Source organism: Balaenoptera acutorostrata, chromosome 13 (assembly GCF_949987535.1).
Source record: "Balaenoptera acutorostrata chromosome 13, mBalAcu1.1, whole genome shotgun sequence".
Classification (NCBI taxonomy): Eukaryota; Metazoa; Chordata; class Mammalia; order Artiodactyla; family Balaenopteridae; genus Balaenoptera; species Balaenoptera acutorostrata.
This window is the reverse complement of record NC_080076.1, coordinates 62,637,995-62,664,421: the sequence shown is the minus strand read 5'-3', so window position 1 is coordinate 62,664,421 and position 26,427 is coordinate 62,637,995. Positions and strand designations below refer to the sequence as shown.

The following is a 26,427-nucleotide window of genomic DNA, read 5'->3' as shown; positions in this document are numbered from 1 at the left end:
TAAAACCAGGAAGCATGAAGTAAACAGTTCCTAGGTAATATGTTTCCATGGCAGCATTATAAAATTTTTATCTATCTTCTCTTTTTAATTAGGCTCTTGTCCAGCGGTCATCACTAGAGGTTCTCCTAGGCAAGCGGATTCTGCTTCTATTCCACACTAAAGCACTCTTCAGATTCTGCATTCTTTCAAGGGTGGTGAACCACGGAATCTGCTCTTGGAATGAAGTGTGGGAGTTATCCTGCTCAGGAAAAGTAACCTTTTCAATTTTGTGGAAATTCTTTAGTTGTCCATTTTCACTATATAAAATGGATCACTTTCTGGTTGGAGTTACTAACCACCCATAATTTAAACCAGTTAGTAAAACCTTTCTGGGAAGCATCTCACCACTACCCCGAAGTTTATCATCATTGTTAGGGAGCTTTTGTTTAGTTGACTATAAAGTTTATTTTGGGAGCTCTCATTTCTCTTCATGATTATTTTCTTGAGAAAGTTTGTTCCTTTGTGACATTGTTTCACTACCAAAATTTACATAATAATTATACTAAAATTTTTCAAGAAATTGGCTCTGCACATGACAGCCTGGGAGGCCAAAAACCAGGAAACAAATGGCAACAACTGAAAAGGCAAGCATCTCAAATCCTTTAAGTGCCCAGAATTCCGATGCGACTTCTTTCAGTGAGCCAGAATTCATGACTATCGTGTTCTTGGTCTACAACAACTAAAATACGAAGGGGTTTTAAAATCTGTGCTTAATTCTTTTATAAATCTGACCTGTTTCATCATACATTTGAAAACTAAGGATATGTCAAGTTAGAGTTTACTCAATGAAACCACATTTTAAGGGTAGAAATTAAGACTAAGGGGAGGGCTTCCCTGGTGGTGCAGTGGTTGAGAATCTGCCTGCCAATGCAGGGGACATGGGTTCGAGCCCTGGTCTGGGAGGATCCCATATGCTGCGGAGCAGCTGGGCCCATGAGCCACGGCTACTGAACCTGCGCGCCTGGAGCCTATGCTCTGCAACAAGAGAGGCCGCGAGAGTGAGAGGCCAGCGCACCGCAATGAAGAGTGGCCCCCGCTTGCCGCAACTAGAGAAAGCCCACGCGCAGAAACGAAGACCCAACACAGCCAAAAATAAATAAATAAATTAATTAATTAAAAAAAACAAACACAAGTATCCCTTGAGCCGAAAATTAAAAAAAAAAAGACTAAGGGGAAAAAGAGTTACTCCTTTCTTTTAGTGTGCTGGTTAGACAGCAACAACAGAGTCCAGAGGAGCTTACAACGAAGAAAAGAGCATTCCTTTCCCCTCCTCCCACCTCCATCCCACTCCTCCCACCCGCAATTGCACTCCCCATACACAGCTGCTTTTAAAGTCTGTTCTAAGTTTCTCTGGTGGTTACTGCTACAAGAATTTAAGTAAAAATGATTAATTTATAAGTAGCAGTAAAAACAACCTTAGACATTGCCTATTAATCTTCTTACATGAAAAATGAAGATTAAGTTCATTTATACTAACCCCATCTCTCTCCCATATTTCTAATAATTATATTATTCTAATACTATAATTTGTTTCTTCTGTAATCTTAAATACACTTAAACTTCTCACTTTTATTCCACATTGCTTAATTCCCTCATTTGCAGATAAGGATACTGTTGCCATTTCCACTTTCCCTACCCAATTTCTCCTGTGACATCAACAAATTTTATAACTATTACACATTCTCTTGCCTATGCATAATGAAATCTTCTTGTCTTATTAAACACTGATTCTGAACGTTGAAAACCAGCAAACAGCAGTTACCTTCACATGACCCCATGAACACTGCTGACTGCAGAACAGATACTGTGATAGAATTTCCTTGTCCAATGTCACACTACCAAAGGAAAATATTTCTAATTTCAAGATGAAATGAACTTTTCTTTGAACTTCATAAAATATTGAAAACCATGCTACCTTTCATATAGCATTACCTATGAGGTCTTCTTGGCAAAAAATGATTAAACCTGAATCTAACCAAACTTTCATAATTAGCTCCAAATTACTGGAAATATGGAGAAAGGAACAAGTTAAATGGTATCTCAAGGAAGCAGTCAAATCCTGAATGTGGGATATTCTACAGGAAAACTGATACTGTTTCTTCAGTATGTCAAATGGCATGAGAAAAAAAAGAGGGGGCCAGTCTGGATTAAAGGAGGACTCAGACGCAGCAACCAGATATAACACAAGGATCTTGTCTGGATCCACTTGAACAAATCAATTATACACACACTTTTGAGAAATCAGGAGAAACGTGATCATGAACTGAATTTTAGATTAAACAAAGAAATTATTGTTAATTTTGTTAGGTGTCATAAGGCATTATGATTAAAAAGGCAAGTGTCTGTATTTACTTTAGAGATAGATATTGAAAAATGCAGGAGTAAAAATTATTTACTGTTTCTAACTTGCTTTTTTTTTAAAATTAATTTTTATTGGAGTATGGTTGTTTTTCAATGTTGTGTTAGCCTCCACTGCACAACAAAATGAATCGGCCATACACATACGGATATCCCCTGCCTTTTGGACTCTCCTCCCATTTAGGTTACCACAATGTTACTTGCTTTTTAAACACGTTCACACGAAGAAAGAGAAAGGAATGAAAAAGGATAGATGAAACAAAGATGGCATATTCTTGACAACTGCTGAAGTAGGTGACAGGTATATAGGAATCATCATGCTATTCTCTCCACTTCTGTGTATGTGTGAAAATTTTCATAATAGAAAACGAACTGCTATATTTAATTCCTTTATGGACTAATATTTTCTTTTGAACTTTTGTTTTTTCTTGGAATTTCTATGCTTGGAATTTTCTTTTCTTGAGGACCACACATAAACTTTCAGCATATCTTGAAAAGTCATTCTGCTTCTCAAGTACATGCTTGATATCCTATGGAACTCAGTTTCTTCTCAGAGATAAGCCCCTCAGAACCCTCACTTCTTGCTTTGGTCAGGCTAGTTGTCTCCTAGGTCTCTGAATCGTTGATGCTTTAAATCTCCTCTATAATACAGAAAAAGCCTTTCTGGTGGGAGAGAGCCTGCCCCTCCTGGGGTAGGCAATTCTTGGATCCAGCAAACTAACCAATGCAGAGCCAGACCTCCTCTCTCTGGCCAGTACACCCCAGGAGGCAATATATTCCTCTGCCTTCACCATCCTGGGGCCATGTACCAGACAACTAGGGACCACCCCTACAGCTTAAGAGTCTACTAAAATTATTCAGACTAGCCACTTCTACACTGCTTGCTCTGCCCCACCCTGCCTTTCCTGCAGAAATCCCAAACGAAGACTGTCAGCACTTTCCTCCGCTCCTATCTTTCCCACTTGACCAAAACCTGGTGCTTCCCCTGTAACCCTGCGTGGCACGCAGTGACCCCTCCCTGAGACCTGGGAGCATGATGAAAGCAGTCTCCTCAGCTTCTCCTGTGTCTCCTCTATGGCTGCACCTGACTGACCATCTTATGAAAGAACAGTTATCATCCTACAACCATCCTTAACTCCTGGTTAAAGCTATTGTTTCCTTCAACCCATGTTTTTCTCTTTCTTGGTCTTCTGCCCTATCTTGTTTGATTGCTCCCCTATTACATCTTTAAAATGTGCCTCTCACACGTCATATTTTAAAAGTGCAATAGAGGATCGTTTGGTTTGAATTGGATGTCGGATATGAGGAAAGAGGGGAATTAAGCACTGACCTATGGGTTGGGTAACTGACAGTGGGGTGGATTTAAAAACCATCATCACTAAGGAGGCCTAGGAACAAAAGGCCAGGGTAGATCTTCAATGCGCACACTGAACTGTCGAAAGGGGCAGTGGGTCTAGTGGTGGAAGTGAGACGTTGATTCAGGTACTGAAGCTATTAATAAATGAGGGGGAAGTGACTGAGGATACAAAGATAACAGGCAAAAGGAGGGATAAGAGACGGAAAAATCCAATAAAATGTGTTTTAAAGGAGTTGGAGTTTCTGAAGGAGAGTGGAAGAAGTTCAAAATCCATCAAAATACAGTGTTCCCAAGTCCAGTCAAAATCTGCTGGAGGCTTGGTCTAGGGTGATACCAGTGGAGATGAAGAGATGTGCCTCATTGGTGGGAATGCAAACGATAAACCCCTTTGGAAGGAGAATTTGACAACATTTAGCAATATTAAACAGAACTGACTACACGAGGTTATTCATCATACTATTATTTGTAATGGTAAAAGACTGGAAGCAACTACATGTCCACCTAGGGATGAATGAGTATATGAAGTGTTACTGCCAACAACAGGACTCTAGGTAGCTACCAAAAAATGATGTTAATGTGGAAGAAATTCCAGAACATTCAATTAAGAAAAAAGAAAAAACAAGAAGCATTAATGTTTTATGAAACAAATGAATGTTTTGTACAACAAATATAAATGTATATGATGTATATTTATAAGATGAGCCCGGGACAGCCTGTCTGAAACCAACAAAGATGACAGAAGTCATGTCAAAAGGACTCAAGAGCCAAGTTGAAGAGGCTCCTACTAACCAAAGATGGGACAATTTGAGCAAAAAATAATAATAATGACAACAACTGATTAAAACGCCAAATATATAAAAAAGCCATGGGTGGAACCACTGGGTGAAGGACTGGTGGGGACTCACCATGAAGTCGTCAAACCTTCGCCATCTGAACCCACCCACCAATTTTAGCAACACTAAAAGCGGGACGACTAGATATTATTAATGGGGACACTGTACACTGCACCCCACCTCCCAAAACTAAACCTGAGTCCAATCAGCCTTTAGATCTAACTTCCAGTCTACAGGAGATAGAGAGGACAGGGTAACAAGTTAAATAACCACAGGAAGCAATCAGCCAAATCCAGAAAGTGGCATGTTTTCCATCACAACTCACTAGTTCCTACAACAAGTCAATGGAATTTTAAAAGGTGATGAGGGGAGGAGAAACAATAAAAGAAATCTAACAATCAAATATACTAAGTGGACTCTGTTGGATCTTGCTTTGACTAAAACAACTATAAACAATCTTTAGGCAACTAGGGCAATCTGAGTAGGACCGGGTGTTAGATGCTGAGGAAGTATTGTTAATCATGTTAATCATGTGGTACTGACATTGTGTTATGTAAGGAAATTTACTCTTTTTTTGAGATGAATAACTAAAGTAGTTTGGAGTTGTAGTAAAACTATTTATTTACTTTATAGTCATCCAACCAAAAAAGGCAGGGACAGACACATAGACAGATGATGGTTGGAACAGGTATGACCTTGATGCTGGGGCGCAGGTACACAGCAGTTCACTGTGCTCTCTATTTTTGTGTACATCTGGAGAAGTAAAAACAAAACAAACACACACATACCCAAAACAAAGCCTGAGGGTAGAGATCCAGGATCTAAAGACCACAGGATTTGAGGAATATGCTGGACAGCAAAGATGAAATGAGGTACGGCTGTTACTCTTAAGAGAAAATCAGAAAAGAGAAACAGATTCTCTTTATAGCACAGAGGATCCTATCTCAGTCAAATGAGGAAGGATTCTGAGAAAAGGGGACAGCTGAACTGCAGTTTTAAAGGATTAAAGAGTTAACTGGTCAGAGAGAGGATGAGCGTTTCTCCCAGCAACAGTCTGCCCACGTAAGTTTTCTTTCCAAAACACAAATGATAGCGTTCTATAAACACACTCTTGCACCTTGCTTTTTTTTTTTACGTAATACATCTTAGACACTGTTCCTCAGAAAGCCCTTAAAACAGCTTTTGATTTCTCAAGGATCTTTGTAATGAAGTCATATATAAATGAAGATAGTCTATTTTTATTATGCTAAGTACCTATTTTTACTTGTGACAATACCACATACTTCTTATAAAAAAATATCAACAGGGTATTTCCCTGGTAGTCCAGTGGTTAAGACTCCACGCTTCCACTGCAGGGGGCACGGGTTCAATCCCTGGTCGGGGACTAAGATCCCACATGCACAGACAAAAGAAAAACAAACAAACAACTCTGCTCTCTGCCAAGCCCGACTCCCCCCGGAACCACCCCCTCCCTGACCCCTCTCATTAAAAAAAATAAATTAATTAATCTAATTTAATTTGCATGGCTTTTAAAAACATATATATATCAACAGTATAAAAATGAAAAAGTAAAAAAACCCTGTTTGTTCCTCCACTCCTACTTCCCAAGAATAAGAGCTTTTAATTTCCTCCCAGACCTTTTCTATAAAAATACAAATATATATATATGTAAATACTATTAAATACAAGCAAATGCAATAATACATTGTTCTATTCACCTACAGTATCTTATACAAACCCTAGTCTAGGCACAGAAAATCCATTTATATTATTTAAAGTCTCTTAAAGTCAAGGATTCTGTGATATGAAATATTAAGAAACTTTACTGTATGTCAACTTACCAACGCAGTCACAGCACTCATCCCAAAGGGTCCCGAGACACAGCATACACTCCTTACAGCAGGAACAATTTCCTTCTCCAGGTCGGCACTGGCAGAGCTCCTAGAAATGAGACAGATGTTCAAATTTTAAATTCCAAATAACTATATTTAAAATTGTTAATTTTCTGCAGCAAAAAAACTCCATAATATTTGCATTTATAGTAATTTACTCTTGGCACAATTTTTTTATTCAACATCATTAACTATTTGTAGGAACATAAATATCTACAGGGTAGATAGACTTAGAATTAAGTACTACTAGATCTAAGTAGATTTAGATTTTCTTTTGGACACATTCAGAAAACACATTTTGGATCCTTTTATCTTATTTTGAAACAAAATGAAAACATTTTACTTTATAACCCATAACTTTACCCCCCATACTACCTCAACGAGTAATTCAGCATAAGAACAAAACTTACTTTCCAGCTATTAGATTCACTGTCCAAATTAATCTAAATGCATGGCCAGCTGACTTGTAGTGGGAATTGTGGTTTCTCAATATGTAAAGTATGAATAAAAACATGTTTTAAAAACTATTTTCATTGATCTACAATATATTAAAAGTGTGCTTGGTGTGGCAGTCTGTTTATAAAGAAGGCAGTGATTCTTCCCCTCCCCATGTCACCCTCTTTGCAGCTCCTCTGATCAAGAGACAGGGTCTATTTCCAGACCTCTTGAATGGAAGTTATCTTGAAACTTGCTCTGACCAACAGAATTTGGTGGAAGTGATTTAGTGTCAGTTCTGAGTCTGGGCCTCAAGAGGTCTGGAGTGTTTCCACTCCTTCTCACAGCTGCCATGTGAAGCCTGGGAGAGGGCCACGTGGACAAGTCCGTCCATCTGAAGCCATCCCAGTTCGGCCAGCCTCCAACCAACCCAGCAGCTGACAACAGACACAAGAATGAGCCCAGAAAACCCACCCAGCTGATAGAGGCCAAATTGCTGACCCACAGGAACAAGAGCAAAATAAATAGTTATTGTTTCAAGTCAGGAAGCTTTGGGATGGTTTGTTACTGCACGAAAACTAATTAACATGGCTTGCTTTGTACATGAAGCTTCAAGGTAATTCCTTTAGCCTTCCCTCTGCCCCTCCCCTGGCCACCAGCGAGTCACTGCTAAACAAACCCAACCTAAAGGGAAATTCTGTGGCCACACGGCTCAGTTGGCTTTCCCTGGTTGATGAGATATTATATATATTTTTTAAAAGTTAAACATGCACATAATATTTATCCCTATTAAATTCATCTTATTATGTTTCTAGACTGGAGACAATCAATCATTCTAATATGACACAATTTTTTGCAAACTGATATTCTTCTAGTTTCAGTGAGAAATAATTGACATACATCACTGTCTAAGTTTAAGGTGTACAGCATGATGGTTTGATTTACATTTACTGTGAAATGATTACAATAGGTTTAGTTAACATCCATCATCTCATATAGATAAAATAAAAAGAAAAGAAAAAATATTTCTCCTTGTGATGAGAACTCTTAGGATCTACTCTCTTAACGACGTTCTTATACGTCATATAGCAGTAGTAACTGCAGTCATCATGTGGTACATTACAGCCCTAGTACTTATTTATCTTATAACCGCAAGTTTGTACCTGCTGACCACCTTCCTCCAATTCCCCCTCCCCATGGCCTCATTTCTGGTAACCACAAGTATGATTTCCTTTTCCATGAGTTTGTTGGGGTTTTTTTGCTCTTATTTCACTTGGCATAGTTCCTTCAAGGTCCATCCATGTTGTTGCAAATGGTAGGATTTCCTCATTTTTTATGGTTGAAGAGTATTCCATTATATACATATACCACAACTTCTTTTTATTTATTTATTTATTTATAACATCTTTATTGGAGTATAATTGCTTTACAATGGTGTGTTAGTTTCTGCTTTATAACAAAGTGAATCAGTTATACATATACATATGTTCCCATATCTCTTCCCTCCCACAACTTCTTTACCCATTTATCCACCAATGGAAACTTAGGTTGTTTCCATATTTTGGCTATTGTAAGTAATGCTGCTATGAACATGGGGGTGCAGATACCTTTTGGAGTTAGGTTTTGGCTTCCTTTGAATATATCCCCAGAAGTGGAATTGCCAGATCATGTGATGGTTCTATTTTTGATTTTTTGAGGAACCTCCAAAATGTTTTCCACAGTGGCTACACCAATTTACATTCCCACCAACAGTGCACAAGGGTTCCCTTCTCTCCACATCCCTACCCACACTTGCTATCTCTTATCTTTTTAATGATGGCCATCATGGCCATTCCAACAGGTGTGATGTGATAGCACACTGTAGTTTTGATTTGCACTTTCCTGATGATTAACGATATTGAGCATCTTTTCACGTACCTGTTAGCCATTCATATATCTTCTTTGAAAAAATGTCTATTTAGGTCCTTTGCCCATTTTTAAATGATTCTTTTTTTTTTTGCTATTGAGTTGTACGAGTTCTTTATATATTTTGGAATATTAACCCCTTATCAGATATAGCAACACTGACATTTAATTCCTTTTCTCAAAAAGTCCCCTAGCTATTACACAATTACACAGCACTTTCAAGAATCAACACTTGTTGGGAATTCCCTGGTGGTCCAGTGGTTAGGACACCACCCTTCCACTGCAGGGGGCCCAGGTTTGATCACTGGTCAGGGAACTAAAATCCCGCAAGCTGTGTGGCATGGCCAAAAAAAAAAAAAAAAGAATCAACACTTGTGCTATGCTCTAATTCATTAGTTTGATGTTAGTATATAGCTGTGACCTAATATATGTAAATTATAATATTTTAGTACCACGGAATTCTATACTCAGGCCACATGCATGTAATGCACACCTTGAGTAACCTTGCTAGGCCTGATGGAAAGGGAGGGACTAAAAGGGCAGGGCCTTCCTGAGAAGTACAGGTGCTTCATCATAAAACTGGTGATGCCTGATTCACACAAACTCAAACTTACTTGGAAATTTAGAAAAACAGAGCTGCCAAAGCTGTATTTTGTGATTTGTTTCTCCATAAAAATCTGTCTGTCATCTTTGGAGTGAGAGAACATTTTCTTAGTACACATTTTTAAAAAAACACCATCAGAGTTAAGGATATTGATACTTTTTGTTCTTAAGCTTTAAAAAGGTTGCAACTTAGTCACGAGAAATAAAGTTTTTTAAAATTTTAATTTCCATTATCCATAGAAAATATTCCTTTACTATCTTACTTGTGTATATTTACATTATCTACATAGCTCAGGAGAAACATATTAGGAAAGTAACAAATTTATTCAAAGAATAAGTCTCTCCTTTTTCCTATCACGGCTTTCAAATGGTAGCCTGTTAAATGAATTACTGTATATTATGCTAAATAACTTTAAAATGAATGTCGATTTAATGGACATTAGAGAAATCTGAGTCTTTAAAGCATTCATTCTACCTTTTACTGTCAGGTTTTTGTGAGGTGTTTTAAACTGGAATGAAAGGGTGGACGATAACATCAGATGACTGCTAACTAATGGAAGGTTAAAACTCAGACTATTAAAAGTTATTTGAACTTGCCTTGATTACCTACTTTTACATGTCAGTGTGATAGAACAATGCACTGAAGTAACATGCTTAATGACTTTTAATTTACTGATAGAATACAAAGTGAGAAGCTCTAGGAAGCCGAGACAAGGGCTTTATTACTATACCATTAAACAGACAAATATCCAGGTTAGACTTCATTGGTAAAAATTACTGCTAAAACTGGCTGAATGCTAACTAATATTTTCTTTCCATCTTACTACAAAATAGAATGAAAAATCTGTCTTAATAAAGCCAATTTGATTTCATAAATTATGAAATTTCAGAGAGTAAATAAGCTTCAAAATGTATCAAATAATCTGTATTCTTCAAAACTCATGAGAGCATTCTTTCCAGGAGATTGGAAAATAATGAAAACAAGCTCCTCAAACGAACTTTTTAGCCAGTATTACACATTTAACTTCTCACTTTCCAGAAGAAAAATAATATACAGGCAAAGTTAACATATGGCATTTCGGATCTCAAAAACCTCACTGCAAATCTAGAGAGCAAAAACGTGTGGAAATGATTTGCTTTGTTTCTATGTTCTAAAGTCAAAAAAGGATGGGAAACAATGAATTTCTATGTGTAAATAATTATGAATAACAAATGTGTAGCTCATCAAGAAATCCATTATTTTCTATTCACTTTATGTGTACTTCAGAATCACACTATTAAATAAGTTTGGTCATAAACACATTTGGAAACATATTTTAGTTTTTTTGACAGCTAGCAAACTATGGTTGGGAAGAATGTTTCTAAATATAAAAAAAACTTTAAGGTGTTTTGAAGTCACGTACTGGAAATACAAAAGAGAAAAAACATACCAAAACATAACTATGAAGAATCAAGGATCACAGAAAAACATAAAAAGTTACTCCATTTAAAATAAGTAGAATATTTTCTTCAGGACACTTAAAAAGAAACCTTTACTTTAGTTGTTTTATTTATGAGCACATAAATGAATCTTCTGTAACTAGAAAGGCTTTGCTAAAGAGGTTAGAGTCAAGATAAAAGGAATGCTTTAAATTTTTAAGAGTTTTTTTGTTTTTAAATCATAAAAGACTTTGAAAAAAATCTACCAGAGTAGAAGGAAAAAACACCCAAGTTCCTCCCACTTCAGTAAATTCCTACGCATTTCTAACAAAATAATGATGGCGCACTCTCCTGATTTAAAAAGTAAGCATTTCCCTATTGTATCAATAAAAATCTGTCAACATAACATAACGGCTGCATAATGGAACATATTATGTACCAAAGTTCAGAAGCAGGCCTTAAATACTTCATCTCTTTCACAGCTTGTCCATGTTCTCATTCTGTATCACCGCCTTCAGAAACGTCATTATTATATTCCATGTCACTATTACTTCAAAGTCTTCCGTATTAACTAGAAAGAGGGTTGTGCTGAGATGTGGGATTCCTGTGTGGACTGGCTATTTACGTAATTCACTAACCTCCCTATGACTAACCTTGAGCACTGCTCAGTCGGCTGAACGTGGGATCTCAAGCAAACACAGCGTTCACAGAAGAGAGGTGGATCCAGCACCTCCACTTATTTCCTGCCACAGCCTCCCCCAAAGTTCCTAAGTGGGTTTTATGTAACATTAACAGGCACTGTGCTCAGTGTTTTATATGCATTATCTTGGAGCTCATAAAGCCTTTATCAAGGTATTATTCATCTTCATTTTCATATAAGGTGATGAATTTGTACATCATTCTATTAGTAAGTGGCTGAGATTTGACCCCAGTTTTGAATAGCTATTCCTGCTTTTTAAACATTGAGATGAGAAATATAAAGCTTATTTCTTATTAATTTAGCATCTCCATAATTATAGTTATTACTTTCTTAGAGAGAATGAGCCCATAATTAAACTTAGCTAACCCTTCAGGTTGTTTAATCAAAGGCACTATTGTATCTTTCACTCTCAGTACCTGAATACAATTACAAGTGCTATTGCCAAAGTTTAATCATTGTTTGTAAAGGTAAAATAAGTATCAATGGCAAGAGTTGCAAAACCAGTGTGTTGGGATTTAATACTTAATTCCTTTTTTGCTTGGGCCAGTTAATGATCGCATCATTTGCCTCCCTGGTCTGGAAGTCCCAGGGAAAGTATGGGCACTGCTCCTGGTACAAATGAAAGGCTGGAAGGGATGGGTCAGTGATCCAGCCCAACTGGGCTCCGACATCAGATCTTCTCCCACAGGGCTGCTCCCACCACCACTGCTTCCGCGTGTCAGAGCCAGAGTGACGTGGATCGTGAAGTACCACGCTAGATGTTCTTAAAGTGTGGTAATCACACCGTTCAATACATTTATGGTGGAAAAAATTATAACTTTATACTAAATAGAAAACAGAAATTTATACATTTGAGCTATCCTATGTTGACCAGAATGAGTATTTAGAGATAATTTGGCAATTTGCTTTAAAAACTTATATGAAGGGACTTCCCTGGTGGCACAGTGGTTAAGAATCCGTCTGCCAATGCAGGGGACACGGGTTCAAACCCTGCTCCAGGAAGATCCCACATGCCGCGGAGCAACTAAGCCCGTGCGCCACAACTACTGAGCCTGTGCTCTACAGCCTGCAAGGCACAACTACTGAAGCCTGCGCGCCTAGAGCCCATGCTCCGCAATAAGAGAAGCCACCGCAATGAGAAGCCCGCGCACCGCAACAAAGAGTAGCCCCCGCTTGCTGCAACTAGAGAAAGCCCACGCGCAGCAAAGACCCAACACAGCCAAAAATAAATTTTAAAAAAAGTATTTTACGTTTGTATTATTGAAAATCTTGAATATGACAAAGAATTTCAATTTTTTTATGCCAGAAGACAGATTTTTTTTTTTTTTTTTTTTTAAACACTCCTTTTATTTTTATTTTTTTTATTTTTTATTTTTTTTAAAGTTTTTACTTGATTTTATTTATTTATTTATTTATTTTTGGCTGTGTTGGGTCTTCGGTTCGTGCGAGGGCTTTCTCCAGTTGCGGCAAGCGGGGGCCACTCTTCATCGCGGTGCGGGGACCGCTCTTCATCGCGGTGCGCGGGCCTTTCTCTATCGCGGCCCCTCCCGTCGCGGGGCACAGGCTCCAGACGCGCAGGCTCAGCAATTGTGGCTCACGGGCCCAGCCGCTCCGCGGCATGCGGGATCCTCCCAGACCAGGGCTCGAACCCGTGTCCCCTGCATTAGCAGGCAGACTCTCAACCACTGCGCCACCAGGGAAGCCCCCAGAAGACAGATTTTATATAATTATTAAACCAACTTTAATGGAAAATCTTGTTCTCTATATGTCTAAGGTTCTGGTGAGATCTTAATCCATGCAAAATAAATGGGGGGGGGGTAATTATTCATCTAAGACTAAGCCTAGACTTTAAGAGTTAAAATTTATTTTATAAACTTCTAAATTTCCAGGTCAGAGATGGAAACTAATAACTTGAGGGAAATTTTTATTTATATTCTGATGTAAAGTTGCTGATAAATATCTCCATTCTTTAACTGTTGCCAAAATCTGAGAGATTTGTTAGCAATGTTGTTAAAACAGGGAAATACCACCATTGAAAACAACATTATAGTCTAGCAGACAGCAAATGACTTGGATTTACAGAATCTGGATTCAAGTCCTGGCCCGTAAACTGCAGCATGTAACACCAAATCTCAGCTTTTCAGATGCTTTGTGATCCAGCAATCCTACTCCTAGGTATTTAATCAAGAGAAATGAAAACATACATCCACACAAAGACCTATACATGGAAGTAAATAACTTCATTCATAATTACCAAAAACTGGAAACAAGCCGCGTCCATCAGCTAGTGAATGGATGAAGAAATGGGGTACATCCACACAACAGACTACTACTCAGCAAGACCAAGGAAAGGAGTCCCTGAGACATGCAGCCACATGGGTCAATCTCAAAAGCATTATAATAACTGAAAGAAGTCAGCCAGGCACAAAAGGTTACACAATGTACGATTCTAAGACATTCTGGACAAGGTGAAATTATAGGGACAAAAATCAATCAGTGGTGGAGAAGTACTGAGGCTGGGGAGGAGGCTAGTCTTGACTCCCTAGGGGCACGAAGGGACTTTTAAGGGTGATAAAAATATTCCCTATCTTGATTGTGGTAGTGGTTATATATGAGCATACATTTATCAAAAATCATAGAAATGTACACCTAAAAAGAGTGAAATATACTGTATGTGAATTATACCTCAATAAATCTGACAACAAAAATGCTTTGGGAGATTAGGGAATACCTCATCTCATCTCTGAAGGACCAGTATGGTACACTGTGGTCCATAAATTTATTATTTTAACAAATCTGAACTGAAAAACATAAAGCATTATATAAATGTTAACTGGTATTAAAGAAAGCAGTGCAGAAGATAGTTCAGAAAATATATTTCTCTATTTTACTTTCAAGCTAAAACTTAACTTCTCTAAACTAACATATTTTTTTTTAAAACAAAGAAACATAAAACAATGCTGGTGAAAAATGCAGAACGTGAAAGTTGTATATATAATATACAACCTTTATTCTACGTTTAGGTGTTAAAAATCACCTAAACATAGAATAAAAACCTAAAAAGGACTATATCAAATATTAAGAGTAGTCTGTGTTTAGAAAACAGGACTATAAATGATTTAGTTTCCTTTTTCTACTTCTATGTATTTTGTGGATTCCTTTGAGAACAAAATATTTTTATAATGGCAAGTAAACATTTTAAATTTAAGTAGTAGGACTTCTGAAGATCCAGTTTAATTTCATACAATAAAAAAAATAAGACACTCAAAAACACAAACTGATGTTCTTAAACATTAAATCAAACAAACTATAAGTGTTTATAATATCTTGACCGAAAACCCCCAGGAATGTAAGAACAAAGGTAATTATGAAAATGAACACTGTATGAGCATCAGTAACCAACAAGGCATTAGACTGTACCTGTGCTGATACTATTTTCACAACCCTTACATAGGTCAAATGGGTATTTAAAAACCAATATGTAAACAACACACCTTCGAACAATTAGCCTTTATTCAAAACAATAAACATAATTATAATTACGTTAGTTACAACAAATCTGTTTTGGCAAATTAATACTCTTCAAGGAGGACATCAGACTTTCAAACTCAGAACAGAAGTATCTAAACCAAATCTTATCATCATGTTCTTTATAAATTCAAACTTTTGTCTTGAAAATAATATAAACAAGTGAAATACGGAAAACAGAATTTATCCTTTTGGCTAAATAAATCAGCATACAAGTTCATGTACATACATGAACTACCAAAATATATCAAACGACACCCATTTCTTAAATAAACCTTGTAACCAAATTTTAATCCTACTTACTTCAAAAGTACCCCAAAGCATTTCTTTAAAATCATCGAGGTGAGGTGACATAGGGGCAGGTAGAGATGAGACTGGACCGGCCATATGCTGACCACTGGTGAAGCTAAGTGATGGGTAAATAGGGACTTTACTATTCTCCCTATTAAAATTATATTTGAAAACTTCCAAGTGTCCCAGTGAAATCCTCATCTTTGGTTTTCTTTTTTTGGGGGGGTGGGCCATGGCACATGACTTGTGGGATCTTAGTTCCCCGACCAGGGATTGAACCAGTGCCCCCTGCAGTGGAAGCACAGAGTCTTCACCACTGGAATGCTAGGGAAGTCCCCCTCATCTTTGGTTTTTTTAAATAAATTTATTTATTTATTTGTTTTTATTTTTGGCTGCGTTGGGTCTTCGTTGCTGCGCGTGGGCTTTCTCTAGTTGTGGCGAGTGGGGGCTACTCTTTGTTGCAGTGCGCGGGCTTCTCATTGCAGTGGCTTCTCTTGTTGTGTGCACAGCATGGGCTCTAGGTGTGCGGGCTTCAGTAGTTGTGGTACGCGGGCTCAGCAGTTGTGGCTCGTGGGCTCTAGAGCACAGGCTCAGTAGTTGTGGTGCACAGGCTTAGTTGCTCCATGGCATGTGGGATCTTCCCAGACCAGGGCTTGAACCCGTGTCCCCTGCATTGGCAGGTGGATTCTAATCACTGCACCACCAGGGAAGCCCCGGTTTTTCAGTTCTTAATACAAAATGGGTCTTGAGATTTCTGGCGTAGAAGCATAATATTGATTCAAATTTTAAATGTTCTTTTCACAAAAGCAGAAGAAAAAACAAGTAAAGATCTTATTAAAAGCAAAATCCTGTTTTACCATTTTTCCCCTGAAAGAGGACAGCTCAACCACTCATTATATGAGCAAAGGAACACACCAAGATGACAATATTACTTTCCTGATGTTAAAATTACATTTCTTTCCTGTCAGAAGCACAAAATAAATATTTACGTAGGGACCACCTTTCTGCGTAGCAACTTGTAGGAGAGTCAGGAATGACTGTGCTGGTAAAAAACATTTACACAAGTCTGAGCTTCCAGCGAAAATGTTTCATATTTAGTTACTTCATGAGTTGCGGAGGGCTCGACATAAACAAATGTTCTAACTTATGCTCACAGTACAGCATTTCAACACTACAGATGTTGTTCAAACCAAATAACTAAAAGAAAAGCTAAACTCCCTCTTAGGAGGGAAGTTTCTTTACACTTCTATAGCATGGCCTTTCTTAAAGTTCTTATCTCCCACCTTCATTTCTGTGCATGTTTTTCTGTAAGTTTAAGGAGAAAAGCTATTATTGCCATCTAAAATGTCAACGTGCCTCGTACTTTGTTGAACGTGAAAGAGGAATTTTAATAACTTAGTAGTGTGATGGCAAACCAAGCCCAAGCAATTCTTCACCTTTTCAGGGCAATCAACCACTTTGAGAACCTCCTGAAAGCTATGGACTTTTCTCCTAGAAAACAGTACATTTGAAAATTTGAATATAATTCTGGGGATCCCCTTTAAGAGAAGCACTAAAGAGGCCTAAGGACACCAGCTGACAGTTCTTGGCACATGAAACGCCAATAGCCAATCTATTCTTCAACTGAAGAGAACAGGAATAAAAGAGGGCACTAAAGTTCAAGTTTCTATCAGACCACAGAGGCAACCCCCACACTAGGGCACAAAGACAAGAACCAAGCATCTACCAACCAACCACCACCCCGACCACAGCAAAAACACCAGCCATTCAAAACAAACAAACCAAAAACTTCTCTGCAGGAAAATGATCAGCCTCAGAGCAGAAAACAACACTCCAGCATCGAGGGCTTCCCTGTCCCTCAGGCGACAGATACCCTCCAGTCTGTGTATGTCAGCCCTCCCCACAAACACAGTCTCCCAATCAGGCTTTTATGCTTCATTCCTAACTATAATGGACAACTAAGGAACACTATACATTTGAGGAAAGCCTCCTGCATGAAAGAGATATAAATTGAAAGAAAAAAATAATCTTGGAAGAAAGAGAAATCCACCTAACAGAATGGGGAGGTGAGGCGGGGAGACACACCTCCATCTCCATCAATAAAACTTCCAGTAAGTATTCTCAGGATATCTGAGAAAACAGTGCATTCAAATACAAGTAAAAGTGTTAAAAGAAAAATTAACGAGCAGAAAATAAGAAGTAAAATTTTAAAGTTATTGCTAAAATTTAAAAATTCAATAGAAAGGATTCAAAGGTAAAGTCAAGGAACTCTCCCAGAAAGCAGAATAAGGTGAAAACAGATTTAAGATTTATGACACTACATACAAGCAATGAACAACCTGAAAATGAAATTAAGAAAACAGTTCCATTTACAACAACATCAAAAAGAATAAAATACCTATGAATAAATTTAACAAAAGAAGTATAAGACCTGTATGCTGAAAACTACAAAATATTGTTGAAAGAAATGAAAGAAAAATTTAAATAAAAGGAAAGACACTCCTTGCTCATGAATCAGAAGACTTAATACTGTTAACATGGCAATAATTCCCAAATTGATCTATAGAGTCAACGTAAACCCAATCAAAATCATAGCTGGCAATACCAAAGGCACAATCCATGAAAGGAAAAAATGGGTAAGTTGGACTTTTAAAATTTAAAACTTCTGCTCTGCAAAAGACACTGGCAAGAGATTAAGAAGACAAGCCAGGGGACTTGCCTGGAGGTCCAGTGGTTAAGACTTCTTCCAATGCAGGGGGTGTGAGTTCGATCCCTGGTCGGGGAGCTAAGATCCCACATGCCTTGCAGGCAAAAAACCATTAACATAAAAATACAGAAGCAATACTGCAACAAATTCAATAAAGACTTTAAAAATGGTCCACATCAAAAAAAATCTTAAGAAAAAGAAAACAACAACACAAGCCACAGACAGGGAGAAAATATTTGCAAGAGAAACATCCAATAAAGGACTGTTAATCCAAAAGATACAAAGAACTCTTAAAACTCAACAGGAAGAAAATGAACAACTCAATTTAAAAATGGGCAAAAGGCATAAAGACACCTCACCAAAGAGGATATACAGATGGCAAATAAAGCATATGAAAAAAAGCTTAACATGTCATTAGGAAATTGCAAATTAAAACAACGAGATACCAATATACACCAATTAGAACAGCTAATATTCAAAACACTGACAGCAGCAAATGCTGGTGCGGATGTGGAGCAACAGGAACTCTCACTCACTGCTGGTGGGAATGCAAAATCGTACAGCCACTTTAGAAGATAGTCTGGCAGTTTCTTACAAAAGTAAACTACTCTCAGCATATGATCCAGTTATTGTGCTCCTTGGTATTTACTCAAATGAGTTGAAATTTTATGTCCACACAAAAACCTGCACATGGATGTTTGTAGCAGCTTTATTCTTAATTGCAAAACTTGGAAGTAATCAAGATGTCCCTCAATGAGTGAATAGATAAACGAACTGTGACACACCCATAAAATGGAATATAAAGAAATAAGCTATCAAGCCACAAAAAAACATGCAGGAACCATAAATGCATACTGCTAAATGAAAGAAGCCAGCCTGGAAGGACTACATACTGTATAACTCCAACTGTATAACATATTGAAACAGCAAAATTATATAGACAGTAAAATGCGGTGGGGGATGCGGAGGCCATGTGGAAGCACGGGGGATTTTTAGGGCAACAAAACAATTCTGTGTCACACTGTAATGGCAGATATATGACATTATACATTTGTCAAATCCATAGAACTGTCGAACACAAAGCGTGAACCCTAATGTAAATTGTGGACTTCAGTTAATAATAGTATGTCAATATTGGTCCATCAATTGTAACAAATGTACAAACTAATGCAAGATGTTAATAGTAGGGGAAACAGTGGGTATTTGTAGGGGAAAGGAGTATATGGGATCCTTCTGCACTTTCTGCTCAATTTTGCTGTAAACCAAAAACTACTCCAATAAATAAAGTCAAATATATTTATATATAAAAATCCTAGCTGGCTTTATTGCAGAAATCAACAAGCTGACCCTAAAATTTATATGGTAATGCAAGGGCCCAAAGTATTAAAAACAAATCTTGAAAAACAACAAAATTAGAAAATTCATACTTTGTGATTGTAAAACATACCACAAAGCTACAGTAATCAAGACAGTGTGGTACTGGCAAAAAGATAGATTATATAAATCAATGGAATACAACTGAGAGTCCAAAAATAAACTCTTACATTTATGGTCAAATAATTCTCAACAAGAGTGTCAAGATAATTCAACGGAGAAAAAAATAATATTTTCAACAAATGGTGCCGAGACAACTAGATATCCATACACAAAAGAATAAATTTGGACCCCTACCTAACACCATATACAAAAATCAACTCAAAATAAATTGCAGACCTAAATATAAGAGCTAAAACTACAAAATTCTTAGAAGAAAACAGACAAGTATATCTTATAACCCTGAGTTAGGCAATGGTTTCTTAGCTACAACACCAAATGCAAAAGCAACAATAAATAAATAAATAAATAAGACTGCATCAAAATTTAAAACTTTTGTGTTGCAAATAATACCATCAAGAAAGTGAAAAGACAACCCACAAAATGGGAGAAATTACTTGCAAGTCATATATCTGATAATGGACTTGTACCCAGAATATATAAATAACTCTTATAACCCAACAATAAAAAGACAATAAGCCAATTAAAAAATGGGCATTGGTTCTGAATAGACACTTCTCCAAGGAAGATATATGAATGCCAATAAGCACATGAAAAGATGCTCAATATCATTAGTCATTAGAGAAAAGCAAATCAAAACCACTTCACACCCACTAAGATGCCTATAACAACAAGTGCTGGTAAGGATGTAGAAAAATTGGAACCTGCATACACAGTGGTGGAAATGTATACAGCCACTTTGGAAAATACTTTAGTGGTTCCTCAAAATGTTAAACATAAAAAATATGACCCAGCAAACTCTACTCCTAGGTATATACCCAAAAGAAATGAAAACAGATATCCACATAAAAACTTATACACAAATATCCACAGCTCCACTACTTGCATAGCCAAAAGGTGGAAACAATCTAAACATTCATCAACTGATGAATGGATAAATTAAATGTGGCATATCCATACAGTACAATATTATTTGACCATAAAACAACGAAGTACTGATACATACTATAATATAGATGAATTGTGAAAGCATTATGCTCAGTAAAAGCAGACAGGCATAAAAGACAACATATTGTATGATTCCATTCATATTAAATGTTCAGAATAGGCATTTAGAGATACTCTGATTAAAAAAATATATATTTATCACATAATAATAGTTGGTTACTTTCTCTAGAACTATGTAGAATTAGAAGGAAACTCTGAGATCACCCAGCCGGTCAAGTCACAGTTAAGATGTGGCAGATTGTATTTTCCAAAGATGGCCACATCATTCACCCCATCCACTAAGCTCTCCTTAGTGTTACACTCATGCTCCTCCATCAGAGGCGGGGCCTGTGTACCCTCCCCTTAAATCCAGGTGGGCCTACCACCATGATGGAAGTAACACCGTAACCTCAATGGCGCGGCCATAAAAGGCAATACAGCTTCCCCTGCTGTGTTTTGTGAGACACATGGTCTTGGAAGCCCTGAGCCAACATGTAAGGAATCTGGCTAGTCTTAAGCCAGCATGCTGGAGAAGTCATACAAAGAGACTACTGACAGGGAGGGAGGAAAGGAGGGGAGAGAGAAAGGGGGGACAGTGGGGTGAGAGAGAGAGAGAACGAAGAATCTTCCTAGCCCAGCTTTGTGATATCCAATACAGCAGTCACTAGCCACATGCAGCTGTTTAAATTTAAATTAATTAAAATGATTAAATTTAAAAATCTGCTTTTCAGTTACACTAGGCATATTTCAGGTGCTTAACAACCACATGACTAGCTTCTACTGTACCTGACAGGGCTGATGCAGACCATTTCTATCATCATAGAAAGTTCTAGTGGACAGCGCTGCCTCAGGTAATTTCAGCTGCCAGCCTTCAGGCCGCCCCAGCTAATAATGCTGTGTGGTGCAGATGAACTATCCTACCAAGCACCACACAGGATGCAAATTCATGCTCAAAATAAACGTTGTTGTTGTTTCCAGCCACTGACCTTTGGGGTGGTTTGTCACACAGCCACAGTGAGAGGAATGCAAGGAGAGTAAAGGGCAGAATGTTAAATAATCAGCGGAGTCCATAAAACCAGGCAAATGGTAGAACCAATCACATTTCACTGCAATGTCCAGGAAGTGCTTAGCACAATGTCATAAGTGCTTAGGAAGAAATGAACACGAAAACCCTCAATACTCGAGGCCTCTATCATTTTAACCCCAAGCACCCTGCCACTATGCACCAGAAGCACTGTCTCTACTATTCCAGAAAAAGATTTGATGATTCCTAGTTCTGAAGAAACAGGAATCAGAAATGTTTGCATCAGTGAATCAGTGGTTTAAAAAAAACAAAAACGAGTCCTACCTTCTTTCCAATGAGTTTACTAAAATCACCATTTAACAAACAGGTGAAGCTTCACCTGATTTTCCAGTTTTTACACTTAATTTTTACTCCACTTTTTGAAGCATTTTGTAAGTATTACAGAATTTTAAACTGAAAAGCAAAACAAACAAAAACTTCTGAGAATGTTTATCGATAGTAACCAAACACTTTCTTCTTTAAATACTACCTTACCAAGCAAGGTCTTTCAAAAAAAATCCAATTTTTAATTATTTGAATAATGGAAATTACAGACTTGGAGAGTCAAAAACTAATTTGAGATTTAAGTAAATTTCTACCTAAACATGAATATAGCAATTGTTATGAGACTTTATTTCCAATAATGAATAATGAAGATGCACTGAAACAACGTGGGAAGTGGCACAGATTCACCTCTGACCACAGCACAAAGCTGGACTTCACGAGAAGACTACCAAATTTTCAGCCAGCACAAGCCTAAGCAGACGTGCCATATCAAAACTTCCATGTAGGGGCTTCCCTGGTGGCGCAGTGGTTAGGAATCCGCCTGCCAGTGCAGGGGACACAGGTTCGAGCCCTGGTCCGGGAAGATCCCACATGCCGCGGAGCAGCTAAGCCCGTGCGTCACAACTACTGAGCCTGTGCTCTAGAGCCTGCAAGACACAACTACTGAGCCCGTGTGCCACAACTACTGGGCCTGCGCGCCTAGAGCCTGAGCTCCGCAACAAGAGAGGCCACCGCAATGAGAAGCCCGCGAACCGCAACAAAGAGTAGCCCCCATTCGCCACAACTAGAGAAAGACTGCACGCAGCAATGAAGACCCAATGCAGTCAAAAATAAATTAATTAATTAAAAAAAAAACTTCCATGTATAAAACTACGTGATATTGAAGAATTATTGTTAATTTTTAAAGTGCTAATAGCTATGCTTTGAAGAGTTCTTATCTTTCAGAGATAGACAATAGATCTATGATAAAATATTATCAGGGGTCTGCCTGACACTAAACAGAGCTGGGGTGAACAGTGCAGGGGAGTAGAGAGGAAGCAAGGGTAGCCCCGAGTGAATGATGGCTGTAACTGCTGATTATTACTGTTGTTCATTATACTCTTCCCTCTTCTATTTATGCTTAAAAACATCCATAGTGAAAACCCTAACCCTAACCAACCAACCTCTCTAGTTAAATGTTTTAGTTAAAATGCAAAGTGGGGTACAGAGTATGAGATGGTGACAACCACACTCACATAAAGGCCAGGCTTCCCAGAATTTTAATTATTAATGAGGACCAAAATGTCACAAATCAGCACATAATGCCTCTCATCTATAAAAATCATTATCACTTCTAGTACATACAAATGCTCTCATGTCAGGATTACAGCCAAGAGGTAGCTGAGTCATACTTTATACAGAATTCTAATATGTGTGGTTACTGAATTTCTTAGCCAACAATTAGAAGAGAGGCTAAAAAATACAGACCGAAGACTGCTAACGGTATAACAGGATGGGAAAAGGGAGAACAGCTGTATAAGACATGAAGTTCACCACTAATTAACGCAACTTTACGAACAGTAATAACCAGTATGTGTATGGAAAGGCCACAGGATTCGGGTTCAAACACAGGCCACGTTCCACAGCCACTTAATAGCTCTGTAAACTAAGCCATTACTTAACCTCACTTTTCTCTTCAGAAAGGCTTGCCTTGATGGCTGAGAGAGAGATCACTGTCAAGCATCTTGGAAGCACATTCTCCAACGCCTGCAACCTTGAGAAACCCTGACCCTGAACCCCCCAGCTCAGCTGCTCCTAGGTTCCCAACCCTCAGCAACTGCGTAAATAATAAATGTTTACTGCATTAAGTTGCTGTTTGGGGTAACTTGTTACTTAGAACAGACAATTAGTGTATATTTAGGGAACAGTTTGTCTATGATTTGACTAGATAAATTTTTTTTTCCTAAATATAGTGAGTCTCTTTGCTATGTAAACTAGATTATACAAAGGGAACCCTTTAATTCATCTGAATAGGCTACTCATCACCTTGTAACAGCATGTTTACAAAGCTGGATATTATTTTCCGTACTGAACTCCTTGACTCTGACATTGCTTGTATGCAAGAGAAGTATGGGGTCAAAACCCCAGACCAGTGTCATGGTTCATTACCTCAGACCTTACATTCTCTATCTGTATATATGTGCTCTGTATCTGCTCTACAGTATATTTTAATATTAGTAAAAAAGTACTCTCAGTCCTACCTGAATGAGGCATTTGCTCACATCACTAGCACAGAGTGCTTTGTTACAACTCAGTGACACGGGGACCCATGTCAGGAACACCAGGATGGCTACAGTAAGCATAACAACAGAGGGTGACTTCATGTTTCTTCAAAGACAATCAGCAACTCCCAGGAAGCTAAACAAACAAACAAAAAGAAAAAAAACAACAAAAACTTTAATTCAAAGGCAAATGTTAGGGTAAAAACAAACACAAAAATGAAAATCAAATAAATAAACCAAGACTCACTGTTTGTGTTAAAAGACTTTTGAGTGACTGTTTAAAGATTATTCTCAATGAAAGATTACTTAAACACTCAAAAAAAAAGCTACAATTTTATACAGTAATATCTTGTTAGCCATCTTCAAAGATATAGAATTCTGAAATTCCTCAGAGTACCCAGAAATGGTGACTGTGAAAATTAAAGTGAATATGTGTGTGTGTGTGTGTGTGTGTATACCATCAGTAACCTGAAAGTATCAATATATAAAGCAAATAAGTAGTTTCAATGCTGCACTGCTTTTCAGCTTTAGTTTCAGGCCCACTATTCGACTTAATATTGTATTATAATTTTAAAAACATTTATCAACATTTTAATTCTTAGAATTAAGACAAATTTTAAAAATGCAAATTATTCTAGTGTCTACTTGTTACTATCTCATTTTGTCTCTTAACATAATTAGCCAAAATGAAGCAACTCAACGGAAGGAGTGGACAGTTGCTCCTTAAATAATTTAGCGAATAACAAAGGGAATAGTAAATTATTAACTGCATTAAGAACTCTAACTTACCAAAATGTGAAGATATTCTTTTAATTCTCTACCTTAAGTACCAGTGATTCTTCAAAGATATTGAAGAAAATATTACAGTCCAAAAAGAAAAAGGAAAGACCAGCACAAATTCTGACAGTGGTTGAACAACCAACACAGTCATTAAACTTTTAAAAAGGAGAAGATAAAACTTCTTGGGGTCTAAAACACACCCCCCAAACAGAATCGATTAAATAAACGACTAGTGATGTAAGACGGATAAAAGGTGCGTTTATGGGGCCTTTATGATTGCTGTAAACCTGCATTCTAAGTGTTAGGAAGAACAATAAAGCAAAGGCAAGAAGAAGGTGAAAAGTACCTGGCTCTGTGCCCGTGTGGCTCGGTTCTGTACGAGAAAGCCCCAGGGACCGTGGCCGAGGCCGGGGGTACCCTCCTGGGACCCTCAGGACCCACCGCCCGCTTTACTGAACCGCACGCCCAAGTCCGGTGACTCCAGAGCCACCGGCACGTATTCGTGGCGGCCAAAGAAGGCATCGGAAAACGGATTCTTCCAGAGCTAGTTTTCTCCCCACAGCAACTGAAAATGGGATATTTTCCCCCACCTCACGGCCGTCTGCGTCCCACTCCCCGAACCTCCCCAGAACAGTCGTCCAGGTGAACGAGGCACGCAGAGGCAGGTAACCGAGCTCCTCCTAGGGGAGCGGCTCCCTCCGGGGCCTCGGGAACAAAGCGCAGCGGCCGAGCGGGCGGTGCTGACAGCGGCCCAGGCTGCCGGCGGAGGAGCCACGCCCCGCGCCCGCCCCGCCTCGTAGCCGCGGAGGCCGCCCAGGCCGCGCGGGCCCCGTCCTCCCGTTCCTCCCGCCCCGCCGCGGCCTCCAGACCCAGAGCGGCACCCGCCACCCCAGCTCTCTCACCGTGCGCCGCGGCGCCGCGAGGCAGCCTGGCTCTCGTTCCCCGCGGGTCGGCAGAGCGGGCGCGCCGCTCTGTGGAGGGAGGCAGGCCGCGCCTCCGCTCAGTCCTCCGCGCAGCGCCCGCGAGCCTCGGCCCTAAAGCAGGGAGAGACCAGCCCACCGCCGCCTCGCCCCCGCCTCGCCCCCGCCTCGCCCCCGCCCCCTGCTTCCCTCCGCCCCCCTCGGCTCCCGCCGCCGCCGCCGCCGCCAGCTCTCGCCAGGAGGCGTCTCTCACTCCCCCGTCGCTCCTGTCCGCGCGCGACCCGGCCCCGCCCAGACCACGCTCCCCGCGGGCCCAGCGCGCCCAGGGTCCCACCCCCTACCCGACCCCGCCCCGACCGCGGCCACGCCCACCCGGCCCACGCGCGCTGTCCCCCCTTCCTCTTCCCCGCCCCTGTCTTTGGCGCCTTCCCGCTCGCCTCGGTCTCCCGCAGACGCTGCCGCCCGGCCCCTTCTCCGGGCTCACCCTTCCCTGGTCCCGGAGCTGGGACGTGATCTGCACGAGCTCGTCGCCTCCTCACAGCCACCCTGGGAGGGAGCTGGTCTCGGCCC

General features: G+C 39.2%; 1 protein-coding gene across 3 annotated transcripts in view; it reads right to left on the bottom strand.

Annotated features, from left to right (window-relative positions):
* The window catches only part of TWSG1 (twisted gastrulation BMP signaling modulator 1), a 32,790-nt gene extending 6,779 nt beyond the window's left edge, over nt 1–26,011 (bottom strand). The window contains exons 1-3 of one of the 3 annotated variants that reach the window (XM_057527034.1): nt 25,840–26,011; nt 24,137–24,293; nt 6,429–6,528 (exon numbers count right to left, since the gene is read on the bottom strand). In XM_057527034.1, the coding sequence (XP_057383017.1) occupies nt 6,429–6,528; nt 24,137–24,259 (223 nt within the window). In that variant the 5' untranslated portion in view covers nt 24,260–24,293; nt 25,840–26,011. Of the gene's footprint in view, nt 1–6,428; nt 6,529–24,136; nt 24,294–25,283; nt 25,702–25,839 lie in introns of those variants that run through there. The other 2 variants (XM_007196191.2, XM_007196190.2) reach the window with 2 other exon arrangements.
* Between the last annotated feature and the right edge of the window lie 416 nt (nt 26,012–26,427).